General features: G+C 41.2%; 1 protein-coding gene across 8 annotated transcripts in view; it reads right to left on the bottom strand.

The window, feature by feature from the left end:
* Window positions 1–11,933, bottom strand: part of atg16l1.S (autophagy related 16 like 1 S homeolog) — a 28,209-nt gene extending 16,276 nt beyond the window's left edge. Inside the window, exons 1-8 of one of the 8 annotated variants that reach the window (XM_018264191.2) lie at window positions 11,689–11,933; window positions 8,617–8,710; window positions 7,721–7,826; window positions 6,794–6,867; window positions 6,341–6,592; window positions 5,043–5,108; window positions 2,471–2,554; window positions 405–464 (exon numbers count right to left, since the gene is read on the bottom strand). In XM_018264191.2, the coding sequence (XP_018119680.1) occupies window positions 405–464; window positions 2,471–2,554; window positions 5,043–5,108; window positions 6,341–6,592; window positions 6,794–6,867; window positions 7,721–7,826; window positions 8,617–8,710; window positions 11,689–11,803 (851 nt within the window). In that variant the 5' untranslated portion in view covers window positions 11,804–11,933. 8 annotated transcript variants of the gene reach the window in all.
* Window positions 11,934–12,213: the final 280 nt, after the last annotated feature.

The following is a 12,213-nucleotide window of genomic DNA, read 5'->3' as shown; positions in this document are numbered from 1 at the left end:
GAACATATACATGGCAGCTTTAGAGCCCGCATTGGACTAAAACCACATCAAGGCAACATATAGCAAGACATCCTCATTTTATTGCCTTGGATTAGAGATCAGCAAATGTATACTGTGAAATGTCATGACTGTTCGGGTAAGGCAACACGAGTAGATTTTGTCGCCTCGTCTTTTGAGCGACTATCTCCCCGAACTGCCTCAGCGTTTTTCCCCCATAGGCTAGAATGAAAAGTTGCCTGCACTAAAAAGTAGCCCAAAGTTGCTGAGGCAACACCACTGAACAAGTAGTATGTCATTTCACTAGGATTTCCTTTAGACATTTGTGCCACACTCCTTTCACTATTCAGTAGCAGATCACAAATGAGCATGAGCTGGAAAAACAGTGTAGGAAGGAGCAGACCTACCCGAAAATATTAGTGATAGAGTCCAGAAGGCCTCCTGAGGCAGGTTGAGAGTTTCTCTTACTGCAGAAGAGGGAGCACAGGGATAAACCGGTTGTTCAGAATAATCAGCCACCATAAATTGCACCAGCAAAAAGCACTGAATTATGCTAACTGCTACAAATTCACATATGCAAGACCACTTTGTGGCATACACACACTTCTCTGATTCAAACACTAATGGATGACTAAAATTCATGCAAATGTATTTGGTTTCAAAGATTCTAGAGTAGGAGGTTAAGCAAGAATGTCCCAGGACACCCTGCAGTATATGACAAAGGGTATAAAATGTGTCCTTATCAGACAGTGCTCAAAGAACCAATGGAAAGTAAGGTGGCCATAGATGCAAAGATCCGCTCGTTTGGTGATGTTACCAAACGAGCGGATCTTTCCCCGATATGCCATTAACAGGCATGGCTATATCGGAGGTAATCTGATTGTTCGGCCGGTCAGATCACGATGTGCCATGGGCTCCGGCGGGATCAGTCGGGTCAAAATCAAACCTGACCGATCTTCGCCGGACGAAAGATGTCGGCACACGCCACACACGATCCGAAAATCATACGAATCCTCGATTCGTACGATCGGATCTGTGTGTCTATGGCCACCTTTAAAGTCCCCATAGACTGAAAGATTTTTCTTGCCGAACAACCGGTTTTAGCAAAGTCCGACCAAACCTTCGAAATTATCGTGCGGTAAGTGGGATTCGAACGATCGTACATCTTACGATTTTTCGGCCGACATCTGTCCAAAAATTGATCGGCCAGGTTAAAAAAATCTTTATCGGTCCCAGTGCAATCTATGTCTGCAGGGACAAGCAGGCAGCTACGTCTTTTTAGTTGATGGACAATTCAAACGATCGTACCGAGATAATCATGGTCTCACGATGAGGATCGGATCTTTTAAAAATCTTTACATCTATGGCCAGCTTTAGCCCATGTGACCTAAATTGGCTGCAGTGGGAATTATCAGTGTGGTCACATAATAACAAACTGCCGCTCACAGGCTGGCTTTGTACAGCAACTAGCAAGAGCCGGTTTATTTTTTTTTGTAGTTTTTCAGTAGTGATCCACACACGGATGAGGCTTTGAGCATATTTCATCATCTTTATTACCAACCATCTTAGTCCTTTTAAACTGCTAAAGGAAATAGCAGGTATAAAATACTATTACTCTGTATAAAAGAGTCAGGTTATAGTGACTTTGTCCATCAAAAACCTTTTATATCTATATATAACCTGTCCAACTGCTAGTTGGAAAACACAACCTCCAGGACTATTTGTATAATATATGATTTGCCACTTTCCCTTTCTACCGTCCTGTTCTAAAAAATAAGGCATGTACTGGTTCTGCCGAGAAGCTGGTTAAACAAATTACCAGTCCATGGATGAGTCCCCTTTATAATGAGCTGCTGCTTAGCTCAAAGCCTAACAAAATCAGAGTAGGCAAGGCTTGGCTTTTTATATGTATTTGAACAAACTAAGCAGTTTATAGGAGACGTGAAGAGTGGGTTTAAAGTGCCATATTCGGATTTGCTGCAGTTCAATGCCTATGACTGCTTCATTAAACTTACTCAAGTACAAACAAAAATAGGAAGCGCCCCTTTAGTTAAGTTATTCTCATAGATGTAGAGACATTCAGTGAAACAGCACAAAGCTTCCAAACACAAAAAGCAGCAAATCAAGCTCATTGCTATTTTTGAAGGGCAGGAATTTTCCACTCCACACCATGAAAGGCTATATAAATGGATGCTGGATTTTGGGGATACTTTCCTTTGCACTCTTCAGAAACAGCACACATTTCAGAGCAATTTAAGAGCTAAATGAACGTAGTAAGAGAAATACACAGCAAGAGCCATACTTGAGACTTTCAGTGGTATTTTAAATTAAATTGATAAAACTGCAGCGAAATATGGTTTAATGCAACATTAAAAATATACATGCCATCAAACCATTAGTCTCCCAATACTATTTTTTATATTTAATGTTATGACCCTTCACGCTCACTCAATACACAGTGTTCATTGCTCACCTGATGATCCGGCCTGTGGCTTGTGCCCCAGCACTGTCTCCCACAGGGTCTGCATTATCATTCAGCACCTCTATATCATCATCACTGCAGCAGGGGAGAGTACAGCCCACATTAAACTAGCCAATCACAAAGCAACAGAACACCCAACACCCATCTGTACACAAAGGGCCTTAACAATACCAAGGATTTAGGTAAAAGTGCAATTTGCATACAAATGCTGGACAAAGCAGTGGCTGGACACACCCAATGCTGGATTTTAGAATGTGAAATGATTGAATTACAATTGTTATGCAGGGAACAGCTAGTAAACAAAACTTTAAACCCTCCAAAAAGGCTTAAATGTAAAACAAGCTTGGTCTAAAATGCTTATCTATGCATTGGCGTGTTGTAGATCAAAATGTTCAGCCATGATGTCCCCTCAAAAATGGGAATTATGACAATTCCACTGAATTTTATTAAAGTCCTCACCCATAATATGAAGGACTTTGCTTATAGCAACAAGACATGGGAAACAAAACCCCCACCCCTAACCACTTTTTAGTGGTTAACATGCATGTGTACTGTGTTTGTAGGAAAAGCACTAATACCACTACATTCAGTGGGCACAGTCCAGAACAGATGTGCGTCATCGTTGACTTGCCCTTGCATTGCATTTTAGACGATTTAAAGTATATACAAAGTTTGAGGCAATACCACTGTGTGGGGAGCATTACAGGTGGCCATACATTGGTAGATCCTCTTTTTTGGCAAGCTTGCCAGATATGCCCACCTTGAGCGGGCGATATCAGACTGATACAATTGAGATTGAGGACCAGATCAATGAACTGATGCAGCCCTCGATCTGATGGGAATATTAAACTTGCCCGATCTGCCCAATTCAACACTGGCCAATAAGTTGCAGACCGCTTTGATCAGCCAGTGTATACTCTACTATAATTTCACAACTAGCCACCTTAAGGGCAGAGACACACTGTAAGATTTGGGAAGATTAGTTGCCCGGTGACAAATCTCTTCTTCGGGGGGGGGGGGACTAATCTCCCCGAACCGCCTAGAATGAAAATCGCCGGCGGGATGGCAATCGGAGCTCTTCGTTTTCTGAACTTGCCCCAAGTTTCCTCGTGAGGCAACTTCGGAAAACGAAGCGCTCAGAGTGCCATCCCGCCGGCAATTTTCATTCTAGCCGGTGGGAAGGCAGTTCGGGGAGATAAGTTGCTCCAAAGAGGAGATTTGTCGCCAGGCGACTAATCTCCCCGAATCTGACCGTGTGTCTCTGCCTTAAGTGTTTCAGCCACAAATACCAACCACATAATCATGAATACGATGAAGGCATAACGGAATAGTATCGCTTTACTAGAAGGCTGTTAAAATTTTACAAAAGGGTTAGTTTTATCTGTAATGGTATTAGGATTGTAGACTTAAATTACTGTTTAAAAGTACTATTTTTATTTTGGATTACACTTGTGACTCTAGTTCTACAGCATCCCAGTGGAACCGACCCTTTCTGAGGCAGAGTATAATGGTTTTACATTAGGAAGAGTAAGGCTAGTTGTGAAAATCAGTGGATAGAGAGACACTGTATGGAACTAGCCAAAGGTTGTTACATATGTTAAGTTTCTTCCTGCCATGTTTTCATACCAGCTATTTAAAACGTATTCCAATCTGCACTTATAAAAGTATATGGTGAGGGATGTAGGAAATCCTCAAATCAGAATCCAAGAGGAGGAGGGGGTTGAAGCCTTTAGTCTTTATAAAGCTGTTCATTTCCTGGCTTCTTTGCATATTTTAATTCTTATTTACGTTACTGTACAGCCTGCTAAACTAAATAAAGGGGTATTGTGATAATTTAGGGTGCGCCTAGACAAAACAGGCCTGCTAAGCGTTAATGTGCAAAGTATATCAACAGGTCTTGTTTGTACTTGGGGCCTACTATTGTACTTTATAGCTTTAGTTCCCAGTATGAATGTTTTTCAAGGACCACATCAGCAGTCTCAGACAGTATAACCAACAAAGCAGGGTAACCAATTAATCCATATTTCAGACAGACAATATAGCAGTGTAGATACAACACTGCTTTGTCAGATTACAGCACATGTGCACTATATGACTATGAAGTCCTTCTTCCACCGGTATGCTGCAGTAACAGAGTTCTTTAACTTTTAGTTTGATAATTAGAAAGAAAATAGTACATATTTATTAATCCAAGTTTTAAGTGTTTTCTATGTGACAAGGTAATCAGAACTAAAACTTCATTAATCAGTTTTAGGATTATTAAGTAGAAGCTTTAGAATGTATCTTTATAAAACAGGATACCCTTTTTACTGAACCAAGTTTGCACGAATTGGAGTTTAGAACAGGGAAGGGGGAATGCAGAGCCACAAAAGAAGAGTGTTTAAACAAAAAGGAGGCCATTTTAAGAAAATGAGTCAAAGTAGAAAGCTAAAATATTGACATGATCTTCTATTGTATAAAATTATATATATCTATCTTTATATCACTATCTATATCTACACAAGCTAGTAATTCTGAAAATAACATCCTCAGAAGTGCAAGGGTGGGTATTTTGGGTACTTACTGATCAAAAGACAAAGGTTCCTTGGCTGCTTCAGCTAGTTCTTTCTGAAGTCGGGCCTGTCTCCTCCTGGAAGCATAGGGTCATTTGATTAAGGAAGTAACAGTTGCAAAGTCTGCTTTAACCTTTTCTGTGCAGGCTTCTCTTTGAACTACACCAAAGAGAAAACTGAAAACGCTGACCACTTTAACCAATTTAAATATGTCCATACACTTGGAGATCACACTTTATAAGTGAATTCAGTTTGGGGCCCCACAGGAGAATGTTAACCAATCAGCAGCTTTTGAGGGCATAAGGATTGATCAAAGAGTAGATACCCTGGCCTTCCCATTTAAAATCACCCTCTGACCAAGACAGAAATAGAATGAAGCCACACCTCTGCAATAATGCAAGTGTGAAGCCAAATTGTGAGAGATCAACTGGTTATAGGGTACACGCAGATTATGAAGATTAGAAAAAAAAAAAAAAAAAAAAAAAAAAAAAGTGACATTCAAAATTATATGCTTTCCCTTTAGAAATATATTAAAGGAGAAGTAACCCCCCCAATATTAAAAAAACACTACCCTACATAGTCCCCGACCTTCCTGTCCCCCCCCCCCCGCGTGCATAGGTGATTACCCCTGAAAGTGCCCCCAATTCATTACTCGCATATAGGTGCAGAGTAAGTGGAGCTCATTGGTGCCATCTTCCGGCTCTTCTGTATGCTTCGGGAAGTGAACGCCATATTGGCGCATTCACAGTTGGAGCAGTCTTACGATTCATAGCAGCTGCGCATGCTCCAAAAGTGCCTGAAATTGCAGAAGGGAGGGAAGAGGACCCAAAGAATACCGAAGTTCCGGTAGATGGCGCCCATGCACTTACTCTGCACCTATACGTGTGTAATGAATTAGGGCAATACAAAATTCCACAACACTCCACTTCAAGGCACCATACACTTCTTGGCTGCTTCAGAAACCAAATAATATCCAATGACTTTGTATGGAAGGAGCACCCCGATGGCCAATGCCTTTTCAATCCATTTATTGCAGCAGAAAAAAAAACAGCACAAGCTTTCGAGGGATACCTCCTTCCTCCCCCGAAAGTTTGTGCTGTTTTTTTCTGCTGCAATAAATGGATTGAATAGTCATTGGCCATAGGTGTGCTCCTTCCATACAAAGGAAATTAATTAGGGCCACTTTGAGGGGTAATCAACAATGCCGGGGGAAACAGGGAGGGGGGCTATGTAGGGTAGAGGTTTATAGTAGTGGGTAGGGGTTTTTATTATTGGGGGGGTTAGTTCTCCTTTAAATAGTCAAACTCACTTTGAGTCCTTCTCATTTTCTGCATTAAGCTTGTTGGCCTCCTGAGCTTTTTCTGCCATCCAGCGGGACACCAGTTCCTGGTTGTCCTCTGTAGTCTTCCGTAATTTTTCTTCCAGAGCAGTAAAAGTAATCTGGAGAGCATCATACTCGTCTTTGAGGGTCTGATTGGCACATTCAAGTTCTTGCAGTTTGTTCCTTAATTCCTGGCATTCCGTTTCCAGATCTTGGATTGTATGCAAGTACTTAGCTATCCTGTAACAGGCACAGGAGTGAATTTGAAAGAATGTGGTGAGTAGGTTCTACAGAATACCAAATTCATGGGGAGCTGGCACACACAAACATTGCAGAACAGAGGGAATAAGATCTGCAATATACCTTTAAAAGATTACGTAAATCTGATAAATTGCAAAACAGGAAACATTGGAAACTCTGTGCTATATGGCTTTCACTTACTTTTCTTCATTGGCTTGGATTTCCTTGTCTTTTTGTTGCATCTGATTGTTCAGCTCTATAACGGTCTGAGCAAGCTAGAAGGGAGGGACATTAGAATTTACAGATGAGGAAGGAGAGAAGCACAGATTAAATGTGACACATGACGAGCACTTTATCCTGAAGCAGTTGCTACTGCTGATCAGCTCTATGTCAGTACAGAATATGGTGTAAAATGTAGTTTTACACCAAATACTTTTAGCATAGATTTAGATGAATGCACATTTTGAACCATTATTGATTTGCATTCAAATATTGAACAAATATGGCCACCATGTAAATCGTGAACACTGCAATTTAGATAAAGGGTCAATATTCAGACTTGGAAATATATGGAGCCAAATTATAAAATACGTTGTCAAGTCTCTTGCATTGTTCATTTGCTTCCAGCGAGTGTGTAATACTTAAATGCTTCATGCACAGACTGGCTTTGTTGTTTTAAATGTTGCAAAAACAGCAGAGATTAGTTGTAACCAACCAGCATTTAAGTGCTGTTTGAGGGAACTGCCGGATTTGCACGTTAAAGGTTTAAAAACAAAATACTTTCAATAAAGGAAACCCTAGCATTACTACTGTTCAATAAAAAGTGCCTAATCCATGGCATTTGCCATTATAGTCAATGGGAACAGCAAGGGGATTTCAGGCATTTTTTCATTCTGCTAAAATACACCAGCAGTGAAACAGCCCAGCATGCAATCAAGGTTAATTTCACAAATATTTTTAAACGGCAGTAAACAGGCTTCGTTATTTTCAGTGCGCAAAGTATTGTGGTCCGACAGGAAAGAATCCAATTGTAACAGCCAGGTACAATTATGTGTGTGTGCTGGAAAAGGTATATTCCATTATGTTGAGACAAAGGCTGCATATGTGGATGATTATGGTTCTGGTTACCTCCCCTCTTTTTTTATGAAGTTCGGTAAGTTCCTCCTGGTGTTTTATCCTCATATGGGCCATGTCCTGCAGTAGCATATCATTACGCATTCCATCTGGGCCTTGGCTGCAAGTTTACAGAAACATTTTTTGTTTACACCTCTGAATTTACATTATTTTGTTATCTCCTACAATATTACACATAAATATCTGATTCTTCTAATATGAACACAGTAATAAGGTAGATTCCCACACTAGGAGACCGTACTCGTAGGTAGCGATTTTTTGCAGAGTTTTGCCGCCAAAATGATGTCCATAAACTCCAACGAGCAAATCTGAGACAAAAACGTATTTAGCTTTTAATTAAAAAAAAATGTGTCACACAAGAGTGAACCAGATAGCAGGAATCCCAAGAAAGTACAGATGTTTGTTAATGCTCAAACAGTATTGCAAAATGTAACTGCTAATGTGTTGACTACTATTGTTTTTGAAAAAGAAAATACCTGTTGTCTCATCACTTGTATGATTAAAAAATAAATGGGCAAGGAATAGTTTCAATCACCAAACATGGTTGTGTGTGCACAAGGCTCACATGAGGGCCCTATATTGTTATTTCTTACTTTGTCAAATTTGCATAGACTAAACATTGGCTTATTAGCAAGTTTGAAATTACCAGTAGGCCAGTTTCTCTCCAAACACTCGGATTTAAGGATACAAAAGCTGTTTTCACCTACAAAAGGGATTCTGCAGTGGGACCCATATTCTTATAAAATTAGGTTTCATGGCATTGCACAAATTGTATTTTTATCAAATTATGATACTTTACCTAAAAGGCAACGCCTTTATTCAAAATACAAACATATTGAGGAATTCTTCCTTTAAGCAGAGTTAACATAAATAATGCCCCATATTGCTACCTGCTGTCATGGCGGCTCTGCGGCTCATATTTCTCGGTTTGCAGCTTGTCAGCCAGAACAGACCGAAGGTCAGACTTTTCCAGCAGCCGGTTATCTGTTGAGAGGGAAAAATGCAATTAATGTACCACAAGACTCACCCCAACAGCTAGTGCACAGGAAGCAGTCATGTTCCTTTGACCTATGTCTCTTGATCTACTCTGCCCCAAGTGGGTAAAAAAAAAACCCCAAAGTCAATAACTACCACTTTTATTAAAAAGTACGGCAGATTGCTTATCTATTTCCACTACTCTAGTAATTCCATATACAACTAAAGGAATACAATAGCCAGACATACACCCTTTAAAGGAGAACTAAAGCCTAACTAAAGTAGCTATAACTTTTGCACATAATGTTTTGTGTTTCTGTACCAGCCCAAGGCAACCACAGCCCTTTAGAAGTAAAAATCTGTCTCCCCAAAGATGCCCCAGTAGCTCCCCATCTCCTTTTCTGCTGATTCACTGCACATGCTCTGTGCTGCTGTCGCTTACTGAGCTTAGAGACCCACTCACAATATACAGTACACATAGAATAGAATGTTACAATATAAGGCTGATTAGTAATTAACAGATAATTACTACAAGGCAGCACAGAAACCAGTGTAATTAGCATGAACATTTAATAATCAGCCCTGTAGCATCAACTTATATTACAGACCAACCTAATTTGCAACGACCCCTAAGCTTAGTTTCTTAACTGCTGCTCAGAGCATGCGAGCGTCGCAAAAACTTTTCAAGATGGTGACCCCCTTGTGACAAGTTTGAAGTCCTCAATCATTGCTATGATTGACAAGCTGAAACTTAAGGCTGGTGCAATAAGTTCAGTATATAAAATATGCCATATTTTAAACCATTCATTTTTAGGGATTAGTTCTCCTTTAAAGGGGCAGTGTTCCACCTTGTTAAAATTGAGTGAATTGAACAAGGCTAGTGCAGAACATACTTTCTGCTTATAGATTTAATCACAAGAACATTTATGGTTTTTGTTATGGCTTGTGCTAAATAGGGCAAACAGGGAAACTGAAGCTACTTCATGACACATTTGCTTTAATTTCACCGATTAGCACAAGATGTCATACTTTAAAAGGGGGACCTGTAACCCACATATAAAAGGATGTACAACAAAAGTATTTTTCAATGTAAAAATAAAACAAGTTTTTTTTTTTAATTAAAATATCTATACCCATTACATTAAAAAAAAGGTACTTAAAATGTCAGCAGTCAAGACAGTCTCTATGCCTGATGCATAGAAGCAAGGCAGGTAGTTCCTTTCACTTTCATTTTGTACACATATTGTTATAGAGGTCACTGCACTTCTCACATCCCCACTCCCTCCTCACTGTCTTTAATTGTGTATGCTGTGCATGGGCCTAAGGTCCCCCAATCTGACACAAAAACAAGATTTTGGGATGATGCAAAGCTGGTCTTCGTAACAGTGTTCACAAAATGGCACCTGTCTGCCGTGATTGTGAACTCCAAAATAAGATTTATAGAATGTATATAGCTAGAAGTAAAGTTTAATTTGACTGGCTAGCACAATTATTTTCTTAGGGTGACAGGTGCCCTTTACCCATCTTCACACACTTGGTTCTACACAGCTTTATGGTACATTAAAAAGAGAATTGTCAAAATAAAAATGTAAAAGCTATGTGGTAGAAAGTGTTGCATAAAGGAGTGTAGTTCTAAAAATGTGTTGCTGGGGATTTAAAATACATAAAAGCCCCCGCCCACTACAGAGTGACTGTCTCGTCCTGGCATTTGCCTGAATCCACAGATTGCCGGTGCAGGCTTGCATTCTTTAGAGGAGAAGGCAAGGTGAATTACACTTGGATGCCAAAAGTTAGGCACCCCAAGTGATTGTATATACTTACCCGACACCCCAGTCTGGTGCTCCGATCAGGAGAAAACTGCCCCGGCACGGGATTCTTCCAGCGAACATCACAGAGCGATGGCTTCCAGCTTTTTTTCTTGTGGCCGCACAGTAGAGCGAAAAACTTTAAAGGGGAAACAAACCCCTTAAAGAAAAAACCCTAGCTCTAACCCCACATAGACTGACCTCCCTCCCTCCTCCCCCCAGCCTAGCTGCTACCCCGGGGGAAATGCCCCTAACTTTTTACTTACCTCTCGGTGCAGATTCAGGGATCGGAGTTCACAGTAGCCATCTTCCGGGTCTTCGGTAATCGGAGAATGAGAGCGGTGGAGCGGCGCATGCGCAGTTGGAGTAATTTCCCGGTTCACGACAACTGCACACATGCCGAAATGGAAGGAAATTGCCGAAGCCCTAGAAGAAACAAAGTGTCTTGTATAGGCCCGAAACGTTGCCACTATTATGAGTTAAATAAATAACCCACTACTGATTTCACAGCATCGGATGTGCCATTGGTGTTTTGTTTGTCGAAGCCTTAGAAGAAGACACGAAGACCCGGAAGATGGCTGTTGCGAACTCCAATCCCTGAATCTACTCCGAGGGGTAAAAAAAAAAAATAGTTAGGGGCATTCGCTCGGGGTAACAGCTAGGCTGGGGATGAGGAGAGTCTATGGGGGGGGGGTAGGGTTGTTTTAATAAGGGGTGATCGCTGGAATAACCCAGAGCCTGTGCAGTTTTCTGCCAATAGGAACACAGGCTGAGGGTGTTAGGTAAGCAGATGCACCCCCAAGTAAAAACACCTTTCCTTTTCCTTCAAATAAACTTAGAATCATTGTTTCAAAAGCCTCAAGACAAAACCAGCCATTTTTTTTATCCTAAATAATGCACTGTTGCTCTAATGTAGGCAGTATGTGTTGGGCCTCACAAAGTGTAGGGGGGGGGGGTGTGTGTGTGTGTGTGTCTCTATATACACACACACACACACACACACACACACACACACACACACACACACACACACACACACACAGAGTTGGACGATTCCACACAAACTAGAGCTTGTGAAGTTTGATGCGAGGGGTGTGTAGAATGAATATCCTCGGTAGCTGCCCCAGGTGAATGGACATGTTGCCAGGGATTACATGAAAATGCAGTAGAAATGATAGTTACACTGTAAGATGAGCTCCTCAAACACCTGTCTCTGTTCCCGGTCTCGCCGCCTCAGCTCTCTGGAGATGTGAAGCCTCCACGAAGGGAACGCGGGTGCCCTGCAACGTGACGCCATCTCCGCGCTCTCCCTTCCCTGCTTTATGGTACCAGCCCTGTAGCCGCCATATCATATCCCAGCTTCGGGTCCGACAACTGCGTCGCATCTCGATGACGTAACATAATGAAAGCGTCCGCGCAGATACCGGAAGAAGACTGCGAAGGTCTTATATATTGCTAGCGATTACCGGAAGCGTTCTCACGCGCAGTTTTCACTGCTTTGTGACGTTTTTTCAGGACTTTTTGCAACTGCGTTACGGTGTTTAAAAAGATATGAAAGTGTGTGTTTTATTTGTGTTTTTTTAAATTCCTTTTCCAGCCACTCTCCAGGTTGCGATTCCAGTTGCTATCTGGTTGCTAGGGTCCACATTACCTTAGCAACCAGGGAGTTGTTTGACCAGAGAATGGTATATGGATAGTAAAGGGCCT

The sequence above is a fragment of the Xenopus laevis genome, chromosome 5S (assembly GCF_017654675.1).
Source record: "Xenopus laevis strain J_2021 chromosome 5S, Xenopus_laevis_v10.1, whole genome shotgun sequence".
NCBI lineage: Eukaryota > Metazoa > Chordata > Amphibia > Anura > Pipidae > Xenopus > Xenopus laevis.
This window is presented reverse-complemented; position numbering and strand designations above follow the sequence as displayed.